The sequence below is a fragment of the Hippopotamus amphibius genome, chromosome 6 (assembly GCF_030028045.1).
Source record: "Hippopotamus amphibius kiboko isolate mHipAmp2 chromosome 6, mHipAmp2.hap2, whole genome shotgun sequence".
Lineage (NCBI taxonomy): Eukaryota > Metazoa > Chordata > Mammalia > Artiodactyla > Hippopotamidae > Hippopotamus > Hippopotamus amphibius.
In genome coordinates this window covers 64,678,282-64,697,939 of record NC_080191.1, presented here as the reverse complement: position 1 = coordinate 64,697,939, position 19,658 = coordinate 64,678,282, and the positions used below count along the sequence as shown (strand labels likewise).

The 19,658-nt window shown below is 39.3% G+C and overlaps 1 protein-coding gene across 7 annotated transcripts in view; it reads right to left on the bottom strand.

The window, feature by feature from the left end:
* MYO6 (myosin VI) overlaps positions 1 to 19,658 on the bottom strand; it is a 136,007-nt gene that overhangs the window by 72,158 nt on the left and 44,191 nt on the right. For 6 of the 7 annotated variants that reach the window (XM_057737991.1, XM_057737993.1, XM_057737994.1 and 3 more), the window contains exons 2-4: positions 8,985 to 9,127; positions 3,518 to 3,587; positions 796 to 869 (exon numbers count right to left, since the gene is read on the bottom strand). In XM_057737991.1, coding sequence (XP_057593974.1) covers positions 796 to 869; positions 3,518 to 3,587; positions 8,985 to 9,101 — 261 coding nt within the window. In that variant the 5' untranslated portion in view covers positions 9,102 to 9,127. Of the gene's footprint in view, positions 1 to 795; positions 870 to 3,517; positions 3,588 to 3,774; positions 3,839 to 7,855; positions 7,890 to 8,984; positions 9,128 to 19,658 lie in introns of those variants that run through there. The other variant, XM_057737995.1, reaches the window with a different exon arrangement.

Genomic DNA, 19,658 nt, shown 5'->3' with positions numbered 1-19,658 from the left:
TTTTCTTCGTTCAAAAATAATGAAGTGTCCCATCTTTATAACAGGAGAGCTACAGTGGGGTAATTTACCTCCAGCCAACAAAGGGAACTACAACTCGGTCACATCAATACAAAACCTCATACATGCCCAATGAATCATTACAATTCAAACACACAAGTTAAGTATCCATCTGAATGATTTGGTGCAAACCCTATTTACATTAAAAGCATTTTCTTTCATTTTTTTAACATCTTGGGTTTTCAAAGTAAGTTATCTATTTGGAATGAAATATTACAACTCTTCAGGCTCTATGGTCAGCATTTCAGTGTTCTTGATATCTCCTAACATACTGCCTTCTATTCTAACTTACATTTTCTGTCATCCAAGTTTTTAAATTCCATATGTATGCCTTATAGTCTGCCTTAAACATTTTGCAGAACAATGTGGAAACTGCATTAATTAAACAGATCCACAGATACACACCAAAAATTAAACAATCAAAACAAAATAATGTTTTTTTAAATAAACAAACTGGACACTTTTAAGTCTGAACAATATTAGATGATGCTCTGAATTCATTATTTCATTCCACAAATATTTATTAAGTGCCTACTGTTTACCACATGTGGTCTAAGCCCTGGTGTTAGAGCAGAAAATTAGAAAAAAATCCTTATCCTCAATGGAGCTCACACTCCATTCAACAGGCTCAGATCAAGTACGATTTCCTGTTAGAAAATCTCGAGCTCAAAAAAATCAAACAGTAGCATGTAAAATAATTATTCCCACAAAAACTTAAACTACAGGTAAAATACTTACATAAATTCTGTCTTTACTGTACCGAACTTTGATGTTATGGAGGAGTGTGGCTTCATTTAAATACATTAATGAACCTGAGACAGAAAATTTGTAAATCATTAGATATTTGAAGAAAGTAAAATAAAACAACACCATCTTAATATGAATCACTCTGATGCAAGCTAAAATTCATCTGTTAAGTTAGTTTTAAGTCCATCTTTCCCTGGTACATGTAAACCCCAAGGCTGATTTAAAACATAAACAATAAACTTCCAGTGAGGTAGGTACCTCTAGTGAGTACCAGGTGAGTATACATTGATGAAGGTTGTTTAAAACCCAAATACAATTCAAGTGAAAAGAAAATATTAGACAGTGCTGATGTTTAATACATTCTAGACACAACAAAGATTAGTGGATGACAGTAATCCAATCTGATGCTCAGAATTTTACAGAAAAAAAAAACACAAGAGATAAAATTTTAGAAGAGGAAGGGATCGTTCAGTCAGTGCCTCACAACTGATATGGCCAAATAGGAATCCTGCAGAAATTATGTATGTCTTAAACCAGGATACGCAGCTAATTGAGAGCAGCACCAGGGTGCAAATTTTATTTTCCTAACGTGTGTTCTGCTAACATTCTGACACGTTCTATTCTCCCAGCCTGATCTATTGCCCCAGCCCTCAGTCCGATGAGCTCCATTTCCACGTTTCTACCACACACTCAAGCAGACAAGCCCACTCTCCCCCCAGCCACTCTGTTTCCATTATCAGCACCACCATTTCTTTATTCGTCTATTCTGTAAGCTTCAGTCAATACTAGGACCATCCTCTCTCCACCTCCTTGCTCTAAGCCCATGTCCAGGTTTTTATACATGTAATAAAGTGTAGCACAGCACCAGCCACATGGTAGGCACTCAAAATTAGTACAATCTGAGTCTCCGAAATGTCTCTCCTTTCTTTCCATTTCCACCCCCAATCCCAGTTTAGGTTTCATCACCCCTTCTGTAATCAGAGCAGCCTCTCACCTGTCTACTGCTGCAGTCTCTCTCCTCTCTAACCTAGATTGCTCAGTGCATTGATCTAACGACAACAGAGCCCTGACTAAATCTCTCTCTTCCTCAAAAATCATCAGTGAGTCTTCGTCAACTACCAAAGTCCATATTCGAGTCTGATATTCAAGGCCCTTAGTAAACCTGCGTTCAAGTGACCTTTTCATGTAATTTTCCATAACTCCCTTTAATATGGTCTAACTTGCAGGCAGACCAAACCATTTACCAAACTCAAATATCATGCATGCATTGGGCTGCACCTTTACATCTCTAGGTGTCAAAAACCTACCTATCCTTTAAGGTAAGTTCAAAGAAAGACTATCCCTCAAATGATACCCCCCCATTCTCACTACCCCACCACCACTAAGACTACATTCTCCTCTGTACTTTCTCTGTGGTGCTTACCACAGAATGCCAGAAAACACTATTTTTTTTTTCCAGAAAACACTACCTTGATATATAAAAAGGACTGATACCAATTCTGAATACCCTAGAAGTCTTAACAAAAAAGAATTTTCTTTCTCATTTTAGATATGGTAGAATCTCATTGCTTTTTGTTGTTGTTGCTGTTTTGACTGCTGTTCAGAAAAACATTACCTATCAGACAAATTCTAACAATTCTGGAAAGGAAGGGAGCTCCACATTTTTTTCCCAATCTCTTACACCTAATAACAACAGGTACCAATAACAACATTTATTGAGAGACTGTTACAGGTCAGGCACTGCGCCAAACATTTTAAATGTATCATCTCTAAACATGAAGCATAAACATTATCACTCGCATTTTACAGAGGAGACGCTCAAAGCGGAGAGAGAAACTATCCACAGGCACACGGCTTCCTGACAGCACAGTCCGGACCTCAGCCCAGGGCCTTCCCGTTCCTCCTGCACTTCATATTGCACATGGGGATCTTACAGGCTTACTCAACGGTGAACTCCAGAGAAAACCAGCAAGGACAAAGTATATTCCTTTCTCTTACCTCTCTTCTTTAAATGGAGAGTTTTTAATGTCAGATACCTTTAATGAAACCCATGACAACTGGACATGATTCTTAATACTGCCACATAAACAACGAAACATGATTACTGCTTACTCTTGAAAATGTAAGAATCAACATGGCCTACTGCTCTAGATACAGTATTTTTTCACCACAAATTCTAAGATAGTTATAAGTCAAATTAATGGTGCACTTTACTATAATGTTCTGAGATCAATTTTTCAACTAGTACTTATTACACAGCTATTTTTTTTTAATGTTTGTTTCCTTCAAACAGTGACATTAAATGGGTCCTCTTGACTCAACTTCCAAATTATTGAACCACATATATGATTATAAAAATCATGTGACTCAGATGAGGTTCAAAATAACTCTTTCAAAAAAAACAAAAAACAAACAAACAAATAAAAACAAGAGATCTTTAGTTCAGGCTCCACAGTAAATAAATTATTACCATTCCCTGTATTTACACGACTGAGATATCACTAACAAGGAGACTCCTTCAGCAAAGTGCAAATGTGAGGCGACAATGCATCCAGGGCTGTGGGGCTCCTCCACTCAAAAGAACCCTCACGTCAAAGCGTGACGTTTCTTCCGAACCAGGACAGTGTGCCCTGTCCTATAATTGCTCACGTGCTTTTCTGAAGAAATGGTTTCCTTTTCTATGATGAGAACTATTTTTTAAATTGATACTTACAGTTGTCTTCCACATCTTTTTTACTGTCCTCCTCTGCAGGGAACACTTGGTTTATGAGAGCCAGAAACGTCTAAAAAACAAAACAAGAGCTCAATAAACAAGAAGCTTATAAACAGTAAAAAAGATAGAGTTTAATTGATTTCATACATTGAAATAATGGCAATATATGCTCTTCATTAAAATGCAATACAAGATCCTTCTATTTAACAAGTCATTAGCACAAAAGCAGGATAACTTTACTTGAGTATATTACCTACTATTCTTATGAACAGGAAATCAATAATGGAAATCAAAATTTTTAAATATCCTGTGCTGTAACACCTACAGTAATACAAAACAAGTATATTAATATCAAGCTTACAGTGGCATACTATTTAACACCTTTTTTAAAAATAAAAATTTCAATGTTTATATATACAGCAATTTTATTGTTTTAAAAAAGGAAAAAGTTACATCCAATCAATCAGATATACTAACAGACTGTAATTTAATTAATGCTATTGTCTGAGTAAAACACATTAGATACAGATTCCTATACAGGAATGTGTCAAAAATATAAACCGTATCCAAAACTATTAGATCCATAAAATTACAGATATCCATGAACAAGTTTGTGTTTATTATACCATTTAAATGCTATGGTAAAAACTATAGAATTAAGACAGTATCTTGTAAGAAAGAAGAAATGATCTCGAGAGAATTAAATTTTCTCCACGTCATTCTAACAGTTACCTACACATTCATATTTCTCAAACAATTACTCCTGTGGTTGAAGCTTCCATCCATATCAAATAAATATCTAAGGAAAAACTGTTCAATTATTTTAGAATAATATTTGTAGGTCTATATATGTATATATGTGCAAAAATATAAGACAAGGCTACTGCTACAGTTTACAGAGTAAAATCCAGGCTGCTAGTGCTACCTCAGTTCAAAGTCATACCCAAATTAGAAAACTGTCATGCCCTGAAAACTCTAGAAGTTAATTATTTGGAACCCACTACACATGTTCTTAATGTTATAAATGAGGAAAGGTTTAAAGCATAAATCACAAAATCGGAACTAATCCGTAATGTACATTAAGTATATTAACAGTACTACAAAACAATCCACAATTTATAACAATGATTCTACAGGAAAACATCTTCAGAAATAACCGCTAATGTCACACATCTATGTGCCACTTTCACAGCCTCAGCAACTGGGCTCCTGAGACTCCAGGTGTTGGTTCTATCCTGTTTGGAGCCTCCAGGAGGTCAGAGGATGGGGTGCAGGACACCGAGTTCCTAGCATGGGAAGGGTAATAAGCTTGGGGCTGAAAGGCCTGTAATGAGTCCTAAAAGATAGCTTCTCTCCTCCCATTTCATCCTCCAAAGGATCACCAGCCCCCGCCTTCTTCTCCCCTTTACCTCCGACTCAGTGAGAAAGAGGAAATTTGTTTCATTAAGGCAATTGTTTTCTCTTAGAAGGAGGAGGGGTTTTCTCCTATCAAGAGACCACAGTAAACAGCTAACGCTCAGCAAACAGCGAATCCAGCTCCATGACAACATGGGCAAAGAAAACAGCCCCTGCACTTGAGAAGATTTCAGTCTAGCAGGGAGGGGGAGAAATGGAAATGAACGTCTCCCATAAAGTGTCAACAGGAGGTTAAGAATTTATACTGCTCCTCAAAGGAAAGAGGAATCAACAGTAAGTTCCAATGCATGGGAGGAGGAGGGGGAGGAAGAGACGGGGCATCTGTGGAAAAACTTCATAAAGGAGGTGACCCAGTTCAGTCTGGAGAGGTGAATTAGTATTTGCTAAATAAGCACAGGGCTGTGCAGAGCAGCATTCCAGGCAAAAGGAGTACCGTGAGCAGTGACACACAGCACCCAGCACCACCTGGATCCCTGAGGACCTGAGAAACACTGGGAGGAAGACTGGAAGGGGAGGAAGACACACAAGACTAAGCACATGGCAGGAGGATGAGCAGGAAGCTGCTGGTTGACAAAAGACAAGACTAGCAACACAGACAGTATGGAAAAGGAAATGTAGACCCTTAAAGCCTCAAAGAGGGGCTTCCTAGGTGGTGCAGTGGTTAAGAATCCACCTTCCAGTGCAGGGGACATGGGTTCGATCCCTGCCCCAGGAAGATCCCACATGCCAAGGAGCAACTAAGCCCGTGTGCCACAACTACTGAGCCTGCACTCTACAGCCCATCAGCCACAACTACTGAACCCATGTGCCACAACTACTGAAGCCTGCACGCCTAGAGCCCATGCTCCACAAGAGAAGCCACTATAATGAGGAGCCCGCGCACCACAATGAAAAGTAGCCCCCGCTCACATCAACTAGAGAAAGCCCGTGTGCAGCAACAAAGACCCAACACAGCCAATAAAATTAATAAATTTATTAAAAAAAAAAAAAGCCTCAATGAGTTGACTGAGGCTTTAGCCTGAAGGCCAGTCAGCAGCAAATATGAAACATAATATCAACTGAGAGGTTCAAGATGGCATTTTGAAAAGAATAAAAGATATTAGAAAATATCAGAATGTATCACATAACGGTAAGGATATTTCATTTGAATAGACACACACATACATGATACATATACCTGTTGACATGTAAAATCTATCTGTTGTCAATACACACATACACACACACACACACACACATGAATAATACACACACCTGATGTGATTTAAAATCTACTTACTATGGGCCACAATTAAAAAAACTTGAAAAGGCCCTGCTTTCAACAAAGACATGTTCCCCACTAGAGCTAATCCCTCCCTCTTCTATGCTTCTACTGGATCAGCAAACAGATCTACTTGACTTTGCTTGACTCCACTGCTTTACATACTTCCTTAATTTTTAAATTCTGATGATCTCTACTCCATGAATCATCTACACAAAAGACTGCTTCTCTTACGGATCTTTTTAACCACATGGTTGTCATGACACGTTACAATTTATTAAGACCCTGATCAGAAAGTGGGGGCGGGGACGGGGGGAAATAAAGATTAAAAGAAATCCCTGATGATGACCTAGAGGGGTGGAATAGGGAAGGAAGGAGGGAGGCCCAGAGGGAGGGGATATGGGGATATATATATAAATACAGCTGATTCACTCTGTCGTACAGAGGAAACTGGTACAACATTGTAAAGCAATTATACTCCAATAAAGACCTAAAGAAAAAAATAAATTTAAAAAATCCCTGAGAATTTGTTAACTTTCAAAAAAAATTTGCGAAAAGAAGCTTCAACTTTAGTTTATAAATAATCTATGATTCACAAGGTTTTCATGACTCCACAATTTAAAGTGTTTTTATTGGTTCTATGTGTGTACCTGATTAATAAGGCACAGTTGAAAAGCATATACAATATTTAAAATATAAAAAAGCATATACCCATAAATCAAGTTGCCTCTATCCTTGAACTGAATTATTTTGTTATTTACGGATATAACAGAATACATATAACAGAAAATAACTAGGAATTGTATTTATCATTTCATTTTGGGCTTTTGATTTACTGTGTTTATAAGATATGTTAAAGAAAACAGAAAAAAGACTTTGAAGGATAATGAAAGGCTCACTAAATTTCTGTCCCCCACCAAAACAGGCTGCTTTGGCATACCGATTATCTTGAGTTAAAGGCACTTGAGAAACAGAGGATGTAAGGACACTCTGACCCTTTTTATTCCTGAGAGGAGAAGATAAAACTCCCACGTGAAAGGTGCCCTCCCTCTACCAGGAGGAAAGAAGACATTCTTATCACCAGCACAGGGAATGGAGGCCAAGAGAAATCTGTACAAACAAACCTTGTCTTGTCAGACTCACCCTTACCTTCCTAACCACTTCTCTGCCGTTTACCACCCCTAGACCAGATCCCTCTCTCTTATCAATTCTTCACGAATTTATTGTTTCTTTGTCTAAAAGATATGAAAGCTTCCTGCTCTGGTCACTTCTTCAATTCTTCATTCTCTTGTGATGGCTGCTACATATATGTAAAATTCTGATAAAAGTTGTATGCTTTCCTGCTGTGAATCTGTTTTAAGTCAAGCTAATTCTCAGGCCCAGCCAGAGACCCAAAAGGGTGGAGGAAAATTTTCCCTCCCCTACAACTTCAAATATATAAAAATAATTGAGCTTATTTTAATTCTTTCTTTTTTTAAAACATGTAACTGCATTGTAAGTACAAACAGGTACTCGCTAATAAGGGGAGAACTAGACACACTCCCTCTTCTGTTTCCTGAGGGTATCTTTAATTGGCCTCCTCTAAGGTGGCAAATGATACATCATGCATTTAGGTTCCTGGGTTGTTTACAGTAACAGAATAGTCTTCTCTGTGAACAGACCTCATGAGAGATCCACTTTGTTTTTCTAAGGTTCCCAGAAGGATGGCAGTCATATGGCATTAGTTAACCATGTATCAGCAGAATATAAATTATTCATGAACACTGGCAGAGTCTAAAGTAAACAGAAATGACATCAACAAATTTAATTTAGTCAGAAGTCCTGCTTAACAGGAACATTCATTAAACTGAAAAGTGTGAAGTTCTCCCACAAAACAGGCCCTACAGTCCCCATGAAGACTGAAAAGACTCCAGGTCACTTTTCCCCCAAACTTTCATTCTGTTATACTGTCTCGTCTATGTCTAAGCCTAAAAGGAAATAGATATCATGTGTGCAAAATTAAAGTATGCTTTTACATTTTAAAAAGTACCATTACAACAAAAATAATAATAGATGGTTATGTTTAAGACTTAAGTATTCTTATTTAATAGAAATATTTTTACTACAATCACATGATAATAAATTTAAGTAAGTAAAAATTATTTTAAGAAATAATTTAGAAAAATAATTATCAGCAGACGTAAGCTATCATATATGAAAAGGATAAACAACAAGGACCTACTGTATAGCACAGAGAACTATGATAAACCATAGTTGAAAAGAATATAAAAAAAGAATGTATATATGTGTATAACTGAATCACTTTGCTGTACAGCAGAAATTAACACAACATTGTAAATCAACTATACTTCAATAAAAAGACAATTAAAAAAAAGAATTATCCAAAAGCTAAAGCAAAAGCAAAATTTCATAACATAATCGCATTCACTTTTCATATTTTTACTTGGTAACATGTTGAATACATCACAGACATATTCATAACTTCAGTTATATGCTATAAGCAATAAAAAATGTTGTTTATGTTTTATTATATATTATATAGTTATTTCTTCTTAAGAATATGTTAAGGAAAGGCTCAGTAATACTGTCGTCTGATTTTATGACAGGACACCGTTTTTCCCGAGGGCACGTACTTCTGATTTAATCAAACAACTCAGCAGACACCTAAGATTCGCTTACCAGAAAACTGCTTTCCCCTATAGTGTACTAAAAAAAATACCTACTTCATTAAAAAGGGAGACACCTACAGAAAGAAAGCAAATTTTGCAATCTTTCTGAGAAACTTCTTACCTTGCCTTTTTGGTTCAAGGGTTCAATTGTTAAGCTGTCGGGACCAATATCCACGATATTGCCCATCTGAAACCCATCTGTAGGGTGCGGCGCCCACACGGGCTTTCCATCCTCCATTTTTGAAGAGAGTTATCCACTATCTCCTGTTTCAAAGGAACAAATGAAGCAACATGAACTACTCTGGAAAATTTTAAAAAGTAACAATCTTTTTTCAGTGAACATGTACATCACGATTCACAGAAACGCATGAGTACCCCTGCACGGGTAATCCCTGCCCCCTGCCATCCTGCCGCACCTGCCCCCCTTTACCGCCTGTACAGAAGGACCAAGCAGAGGCTGCTCTACCCACAGGGAACGCTGGCTCTGCCACCGCCTTCCTTCAGCGGGGACTGCAGCAGAGAACTAACTACACTTCGAGCGGGACAGAAAGAGAGCAACGGCCACAGTCTTCACCTCTTGCCCACTGTAGTTCACAGTAGCACTCCTTTTACTGCCTAAAGTATTCCGGATCGCACAATAAATTAAACAGTCATCCTAAGGAGAGACGTTACTGTGTGACGTTAGCTAAGACTTGAACAGTAAGTCTACTTTAGACCTAAGGGATACAAACGAGAGATGTGAGAGGTGACTTCCTCTGGGAGACTTTCCCTGACAATCTGAGACTACAGGGAACCCCACCCATGTGCTCCCTAGAAGTCTCCCCCAAGAACCACTCAGCATACTGTTTTCTTGTTTCCTTCTTTTTTTTACTGAGGTAAAACTTACATACAGTGAAATACACAAATGTTAAGGATACAAGTTGATGACTTTCAACACATGGATATACCTACTTAACAAACACCCCGATCAATAGACAGAACATTTCCATCACTCCAGAAAGTTCCCTCGGGCCTCTTCCTGGTCAATCCCTACCCCCACAGGCACCCACTGTTCTGGTTCCTATCATCATAGATTAGCTTTTGCCTTTTCTTGAACTTCATATAAATGAAATCATACAGTACTATGCTTTTGTGTATGGCTTCTTTCACTACAAAACATTCTGATATTCAGCCAAGCTGTTGTGTGCACTAACCCACTGAACCACATGCCACACCTGTCTACCTGCTGTCCTGGACATGAACGTCTGGGTTGTTTCCAGGTTTTGCCTGTTCTGGATTCTAAGTCTAGTTTTTCAAGGATTCTTAGAAAGCTGCTTTCACGCTTGGCATTCTCAGACCTAACATCTCCAATTCTGTCTTTTGAGAGCATCCCAAAGGGTCCATAACATGTAAAATATTTAATTTTAATGAGCTTGGATTCTGTGAGACTAACATGTTATAGTGAGTGAATCAGCTAGTGAGTGATCCCAGATGTTCTAGTTAGAGCACCTCGGCAAGAACTTACTTTTCCTTGCTTATCTGCACTTAAAGAAGATGCACGTGCCGTAACTCGCCACTCGTGCAGCATTCTCAGTTCTGCACTTTCCCACGTGGAGGTTCCATCAGGCCTAGTCTCTCACGAAAGAAAAGGATGTCTGGTATCTGGTTTAATCAAGCAGCTGCTAACTACTGGCAAGTCTACAATGTGCTTGCTGGTTAATGTCTTCCACGCCACGGCTATATGATGGCCTTTGCTCTCCCCACGCAGTAAATGTGACTAGGTTTAAGTGCCAATCAGAGTTAATAAATTAACTGAGGATTCTCCATAGAAGTGAATGAGTAACACTGCTTCAGATATGCATCACTGTGCCTACATCTACACACCTTCCCTAAATAATCACATCTATAGAATCTATATGTAAGGGATGCCCAAACGGACTTCTCCAGCCTGTAACACCACTAAGTTCCCAGATGTTTACTTGCGTAATGGACACCTCCTCATGGAGATATCTAATAGATGTAACATTGCTGTTATTATTATGACTCTGTTCCACCACATTCCTTTTATCAGTAAAGGCACCAATAACATTCAGTTCAAATCAAACCCAGAGTCGTCCTCAATCCGGCCAGCTCCTCCTAAATCCCTATCATCCCCCAATACTGTTGGCTCTACCAACAGTACCAGGTATCTCAAATCCACTCACTTCTCTGTATTTCCTCTGCCACCCTGGTCAAAACCAACATGGCCTTTCACCAGAACTCCTGTAATTAACTTAGCTGCCTGCTCCTACTCCTGCCAATATGCACAGACCACAGAAATCCTATCGAAAGGTAAGACTGATCATGGCATTCCTGTTGCATCAGGGTATGGACTAGTCCCCTTGCATCCCCAAGGCCCAGCCAGAGCAGGCAACTCAACACTCACTGAGCGAATGAATGAACTGTTCACACAGTTAGGGAGGAGTAAAAGGATATGGTAGCCCAAAAAGAGCTGAAAGGTCTTAAAACCGAGGCTTGAAATTAAGCTCCACCACTGTCAGACTAGCTCTTAAGTAAATTACTTAATCTCCCTGATCTTTATCTTCACCCTTACCCTAAGTGATAATATCGCTCACCTTACAGAACTGCTGAGGATTAAGTGACATAAAACTGAGATCCCCATTCCAATGGCACCCAACAGATGCTAGCGACACCTCTTCCCTTACATTCCCCCATATCCCTTGCTTGATGCCACCACTAAATTTCATGCAAATGGTCTTGTGATAGTTCTAACTACAAAGGGAAATTACAGAATAGTCATGAGGGATCATTTAGGAATCGTTAAACGTCTGAAAAAAAAATCATAATAAAGCAAAACCCATAAAGTCCAAAAAAGAATGTCAAATTTCCTTGAACTATTCAAATTGTTTTCCCATCTTGAACCATTTGCTGCAGCTTCCCAGTTAAGATAAATGGATTTCAAGCTACACGTCTAACATTGTTCCTTCCTCAAACCCCTGAATCTACAGTAAAAAGAGTCTTTAAAAAGACATCAGTGCACAAGGATGGGGAGAACCCAAGAGGAGACAACAGCAACAACATTCTGGAAGCTGGGAAGCAAGTGGCTGGGAGGCAACTGACTCAGCAAACCTGAGAGCTGAACCCCAAATCTGAGAAGGGGAAAGATGAAAGATAACCCTAATTATACCACCGAGTCGCAAAAGACATAATAAACACAGCACAAAGTTCTTCTAGAAGCACTATGACGCAAGGTGAAAGGAGTGGCTCACATAAGGGAGACTAGGTGAAAGCTGTTTGAGAAAGAGACTTCCTAACGCCAGCACCACACAGTCCATACGGCTGAGCAAACACCACCTCCCACCACCACCACCCCTAGAGAAGCCTAGAAGTCATTCTATGAAGGGGACAGAGGGTCTCTGGAGAGAGAAACACCAGGAACAATTAAGGGTGTGCATACGGCAACTGCCACATGCTGACAAAGCTCTCTTCTTCACCAAGCTTCTGTTAGGCTCCTCTGAGCCCTCTTCTTGACCAGGCCTCCGCTAGGCCTTCCAAGTCTGTCCTGTCCTTATTCCGCCTATAGAGGCCAATTTTAGCAAGAATCCTGCTAAGCCGGTTTAAAGAAATTCCCTCACCCTTGATAACATATCAAGTTCCTCATCCCCTACCTTTGACATATAAACCCTTAACCTGCCTTCAAAAAGAATCCCTTTAAGTCAGTTTAGCAAGAATCCCCTACCCATGCTGTTTCCACTTAGTTTTTTACATCCACTGGCCCCTGCGCTCTGCTCAGTGGCTATAAACCCCCAGCTGCCTTTGCTGTATTCGAAGTGGAGCCCAATCTCTCTCCCTATTGTAATACCCCCTGTTATAGGTTAAATGCATGTATCTGCCGTGGACTAAATTGTGTGCCCCCTCCAAATATTCACATGTTGAAGCCACGTGACTTCATTTGGAGACAGGACCTCTACGAGGCAATCACCGTTAATGACGTCATAAGGGTGGCGTCCTAATCCAATAGGATTGGTAGCCTTACAAAAAGAGGAAGAGCAACATCTCTCCACCTTAATGCACACACTGTAGGGAAAGGCCATGCAAGCGGCCAGCAGAACGGCAGCCACCTGAAACCCTGAAAGAGAGTCCTCACCAGAATCTGACCATGCTGGTACCTGATCTCAGACTTCCGGCCCCCAGAATTGTGGGAAAATAAATGTCTGGTGTTTCAGCCACCCAGTCCGTGGTATTTTATTATGGCAGCCCAAGCAGACTGATACACTCCTATTGCAATCGTCCTGAATCAAGTCACCTCTGTCATTTTAACAAGTGTCAGAATAATTTTTCTTTAAGAACATAATAGCAGAAATGAAATATTCACTAGAAGGTATAGAAAAAAGTTGAGACTTTTTTTACAGAAAGCAAAAATAAAAACATAGAAAGTGGGGGCAAAAAAGAAAAAGTAGAAGAAAAAAAGATATAAAAATGAGACAAGTAAAAAGATTCAGAGGACTTCCCTGGCGGTCCAGTGGTTAAGACTGTGCTTCCACTGCAGGGGACGTGGGTTTGATCCCTGGTCAGGGAACTAAGATCCCACATGCCACGCAGGAAAGCCAAAAAAAAAAAAAGATTCAGCATCAAAATACCAGGAAAAACATCCTGCTCCCTTCAAAACATAGAGGGGAGAAAGCTTTGAAATATCCAAAGAAAATTCACCAGAACTGAAAGGCATGATTTTCTAGAGTCTAGCCAAAATGCCAATTAAGTCCTCAATAACTGGAAAAAGACAGACAAAAAAAGACACCATGTCAAATTTCAAAACATAAGAAAGAGAAGATGTTACACATTTTCAGAAAAATGAGAGTTTTAAAAAGGAAGGAAAAAACACAGGTCATATCCAAAGGATCATGAATCCAAATGGCTTCAGGAACACTGAAAGCAGGAAATTGATAAAGCAAGGTCTTTAAAATTCTGAAGGAAAATGAATTCCGACCTAGAACTCGGTACTTAGGCAAATTACCAGTTCAAACTGGAGCAGTATGACCCCAGAAGAGCCACTCTGAGCACGGTTATCAAACACATCCACTGCCTTTGGACCAGGCCAGTCTGGCCCAGATTCTGATCTGAACTTACCTTACTGTAACTCTGCGTCAATGATGTAACTTGTACCTAGAGGAGCAGTAGACACTCACTCTCCCCTCTATTAAATTAAATATTATCTTTTATTGAGTGCAAGGCTTTCACTAAAATAAAATCTGTTTTAAAATAAGGCTTCAGTTAATTATTTTTGGAATCCTAATTATTTACAACATAAATTATCCTTCATTAATGAAGTCTGATTTATTCATTCCACAAAAGAAAATTCTTTTAGACATATTACTATTTATCCCCATAAAATCACTCAGAAAACCCATACAATCAACACTCATACATACGAAGCATGTCTGCATAGGAAGAGCACTTAAACAGGTGCTACTGTACTAGAAACCATAAACACATCACATACACACTGCAGGAATATGAAGGGAAAAAATAAGAAGCATTGACGTTGCCTAAACAAATTTAAAATTCTTGAAATTCCTTAAGTCATTCAGGAAGAAAGGGAATGCTCTATAATACACTATCATCAACTGAACATTATCTCATTTTTAGTACTCAATTGACAGCTGATATTTTTAAAGTAAGCACTATAGTAATCAATAGAAACGACCTACAGAAGGCAATCTGTAGCCTGTCAGAGGTACTATGCCAACTTTTCACTTAGGCTTTGTGGAAAAGTGAAAAGCATATCACCAAGAGGCTCCCTGGAGAGCGAACACACTGGAGGCTAGGGTGACATACACATCCATATTCTTTTTTCTCTGCAACTCCAGTGATGACCTCAAATGTGACCATGTGCCCCAAGCAGAGCATGTAGACCCAGCCCACCAAACAGGAGCCATCACTCGCCATGCCACCACCACCTTCAAAGATGACCCTTTTAAAACTGTAATTGTGATATATAACAGTGCCTTGTTTTTATTAGCTAGGGTGTTAGAAATTGAGCACTAGCTACAGTTACTTTAGAATTGAGCTGCAAGAGCTGGCATAAGATACCAAAAAGGAAGCAAGAAGCATTAAACAGGGTAAGAAGAACCTTTACAAGGCTGCCTTCCACAGTCATTTATTCTGTAAACTATTATTTATTTGACCACCTATTACATACCACATACTGCTAGGTATTAAAGGTTTAATAACCACCCCCCCACCAAAACAAACAAACAAACAAACAAAAAACACTACATGGTCTGGCCCCATGGAGCCTTCCAATCACTTGGAATAAAGTGGTACACCAAACTGGCAAAAATACATGCCCTCCAGGATCTTAAATTCTAGCTGGGGGTAAGGGAGCTGCATAGATGTATCAAATTTGCCTTTTAAAAAGACTACTCTTTCATTTGGCCAGGCCCCTGCCCTGCTGATCAAAAGAATGTTATGTGCACCTTTGGCACACAAGCTTGAAACTGGCAACTTCTCTCATCTGTATCAGTGTATCCTGAAGGCTATTAGCTTCCCTGGTGTCCAGACAGTGAGAAAGCTGAGCACCAGGTAGCCGTTGGCCGTGGCTGGTGCATTTTGTGTGTACCTAGCACAGTCTTTCATTGAACATTTCAGTTCCATAAGAATTTATTTGTATACCAAAATTCTCAAAAATATTTCAGCAGGTTTCCCTTTAGTCACTAAATTATCTTTTAAAAGGCATTCCTAAAAAACATTTCCCAGTTAATCTTGTTCAGCTAGTAATAAAGTATGGGAATTATTTAATTGCTATAATACTGTATTAAGCATTCACTACACACGTGTATTAAAATTGATTGCAAAATCTTGATTTTATCAGCAATAAATATTCATTAACAATGGGGAGAAAATACCTACCACTAAATACAAACTCCTAACAAAGAAATAAGAAAATATTAAAGATAAGATCCAAAAACTGACGACCTCAATTCAACTAAGAAGTAATTTTGGTATTCACTCACTTATTTTTCCAATGTGTATTTACTGAGTGCCAGCTACCGTTTTAGACCTTAGATATTGATGAGAAAATACAGAACTCTAATGTTTTTTACTGTAAGACATAAAAAAGGAGCAACATCTAGGCCAGCTATGACACTCCTTCTGATCCTAGTACCTAGCAGTACTAGGTCCAGTTGATCACAGCCATGGTCCTAATGAGTGACCATTTTTACAAAGGTTACACTGTACTTTCAAACATAACCTCAGAAAGCCCAATGTATTCACTGGTGTTTAAAGTAAGTCCATTACCACTTGACTCAGAAATAGCCTCAGAACACCAAGGTTAACTAGCTTAAGCGGTATAGCTAAGATTAACTTGCTAACAAAAAAGAGGATAAAAAATAAAGGCAAATATTTTATTAGTAAGTTTATTACATGGTTATTAAATATTTAAGATATTTTATAAGATGATTTGAAAACTGATATAATAAGGCAAATTACTCCAAATATATATAATCTGAATTATGAGAACTGATTATATGACTTTCTTACAGATTTTCAGGAAAGAAATCATAACCATATTTAAGATATAAACTCCTACACAAATTACTATCACAAAACAGATTTGAATTTAGACATAATTCAAATAATACACGTAGACAACCTATATACCAAGATAACCTGGCCACAATTTAGATCATTCTAAAGAAAGTTCTGTATTCTTCAGAGACTAAACATCCCAGTTTACTTCAGAAGCTCAAAATTTCTTTTACAGATGTTAAAATACCAGAATATAATAGCAAGATAATAATTTATGCCAGGTGATTTAAATTTTCCATATCCTGTGACTAACAATAAGATTTTATTTATCATCTAATGATTACATCCAGTGACGTAATTGATGCTGGATGATTAGTGCTAGATTTAAAAGCTACCTCTTAAAAGTCGGTTGGTCTTTCAAAAGAGGAGTTTGTAAGAGACTGTAGACTTTTTCATTTTCTCCACCAAGGGACCATGTTAGCCTCCCACTAAGTGGCTAATGAAAAGAACCACCAAATTTCAAGAAACCATGCTGGTCTTCAAGCCAAAGAAAGGCCTTTTCTCTAGGATGACCCTGCCGTAAAACGGCCCCACTCTGCTCAAACTGAAACATTCTGCAGCTTAAACTCCAGGCCCTGGTTCAATGTTACACAGATCTGTCAGGGACTAAAGGTCTGTGTGTAGGTAAAACCACAGACTGTACACTACCCTCAATCAAGGTGATAAGAAGTCTGAACAATCCTCAGGCCTTTAAACACATCTGTGACATCTCTGGCATTTGACCTCTCCTAAAATGTCCCAAAATAGGAGTTGAATATTTTCACCTGTGAGCAGCAAGATCGTTTTAAAGAGGTGGTACCAAGTCCAGTGCAATGCAGGCCACACAGTTCTGCTGAGGTAGGAACTCGTTAAACAAACTTCTCAAATGCTATGATCAGGAGGGATAAACTCGGAGAGACACACGAATTTAAAAGGAAGGGCAAAAGGTGCAGCTCCACTGTCATTCTTTCATTCTTTCATAAATGAGACAATACAACCCAGGACACTCAATGAAATTCCCATGTAATTTATAAGACTAAGGGTTTGCTGTTTCACGCTACTCACTTGGGTTGTGTGTGCACACATATGACATATCACGCAAAACAGGAACTGAAGACACAATGACTTTTCTTCTCACAGCTGGGCTGCAGCTCATTCAGTTGATTAAAGGAAACCAGAGAATCACAACCTTTCACGGACCTTCACTATGTACAGATATCGCACTAGAACACTCTGACATATTATCTCGGTTTGTTTTTACAGCTCTGGGAGGCAGCTACTATCCCTGGTTTGAAACTGAGGTTCAGAAGTTTGGGCAAGTTGCCCAAAAAGAGAAGTGAGTGTAGAGGCGAGATTAGAATCCTGTGTGACCTCAAGTCTAAACTCATAATCACTGCACTACACAGCTTTGCCTCCTCAAGCCTCCTGTGCACACAGTGGTTTACATTTGTCACCAGATCTGGAAAAACCCCAGCTATATAATACTATGTTGTCCTAACCTATTTCTTAACAGCATAAGAAATAAGTGAAGGTTAAGAGATATGTAAAGACTTTATGAAAACCCTCATCACTTCTTTCATAAAGATTTAAATGTTTACTATTTCTTATTTGTAAAGTCCGAATTTGGATTTAAATTCTTTCATTGGTAGATTACAGGGAAGCACAAACTAGAACTTCCTGGTTCAGGTGCTCTGTGCTGAAAGGTAAACATGATGATAATTTTGAGTTAATTTTGTCTTCCAGTTAATACTGTATTTAAATGACTAGCTGAAAATCAGGGAGATAATAAAAGGAATGGGAGCTTTTTGTCAGAATTTTTCATTTTATTGATGCAGTTATGAAATATTTTTATATTGTTTCTTTCTGAAGTGACATATCAATAAAAATATGCAATAAGAATGTTCAGATATTCTACAAAATGAGAAATGAACTATCTTTTCGAATTTCTTTTCAAATCTAATTTACTTAACCTCACTCTACAGCATGCTTTGATCACGGTATCTACCAAACTCAATCTACCAATCTACCAAACTATCTGTAAAAATTCACATTTTCTCACTTTTTAAAATAATCAAATATTCCTCGAGCTTTCATCACCACATCAACTTAACGACCTATATCTGTGTCCTCCTTTCCCGTCTATTACTGAGGCCAGATGAGTCTTCCTCATACCTAAGACCAGTCCCTCTATTTACCCACCAGATTCTACCCCCTCAGGCCATGCAGAAAGCTCTTCATCAATATCTATCTCTGCTTCTTTCTCTGCCTCTCGTTCCCTCATCACCCATGTTCCTTCTTCACTACTGGGCTACTTTCCCATTCCCTGTCCACACTCACTGCCTCTATTTCCTCTCTTCTCAGTCCATTCCATCTTGAACCCATGCCTATCAGACGTGCACCCCTCCCTTCAGGGTCACTGGCAACCTCCTCCACACCACTAAGTCACATGACCAGGTCTCAGGCCTCATCTTATTCTCACACGCCGCATCACCTGACAACGCTGAGGACTGTGCCCTGAAGCAGCTCCTTCAGTGACCTCAGGATCCCTTGCCCTTCTGGTTTGCTCCCTGGATTGCCTCAACTCCGCTGGCTGGATTCCCCTTATCTTTTCAACATCAGAAACTCTCGGCAAATCAATCCTTGGGCCTGTTCTCTATCTACCCTCATCCCGCATCTAGTCCTATGTCATCTAGTCCTAAGGTTTCAAGCATCCCCCACAGGCCGATAATGCCTAAGTTTCCACCTCAGCTGACTCCTCTCCCCTCAACCCCAGACACCTCGAGCTCAGAGCCTACTCCACTCCACTCTTCAGGAGACAGCAGCCACCTCCAACTTCCATCCTAAAATGGCCTCCCAGCTCCAGTTTCAATGTCTTCCTCTCCTGGTCCTCCTCTTTCCATCAAGTGACAGTTTCACCCTTACCCTTCTATGTGCCCAAACCTTTTAAGTCATCCTCAAGTCTCCTCTTTCTCTCCCATTCTACATCCAATCCTTCAGCAAATCCTCTTGGCTCTATCATCAAATTCTATCCAGAACCTGAATAGGTCCCACCAGGGCAACCAACTCTGCCCCAGCCCTAGTCCACATTGCCTCTCACTAAGATTCCTGCGGTAGCTTCTGACTGGTTTCCCCTCTTCCTCCTTTGCCCACAGAGTCAGTGATGATACAGCAGTCAACCCGACCCTTTCATAACCTAAGCCATGCCTATCTGTGCTCCGCTCTCTCCAAATGCCTCCCTTCTCACTCA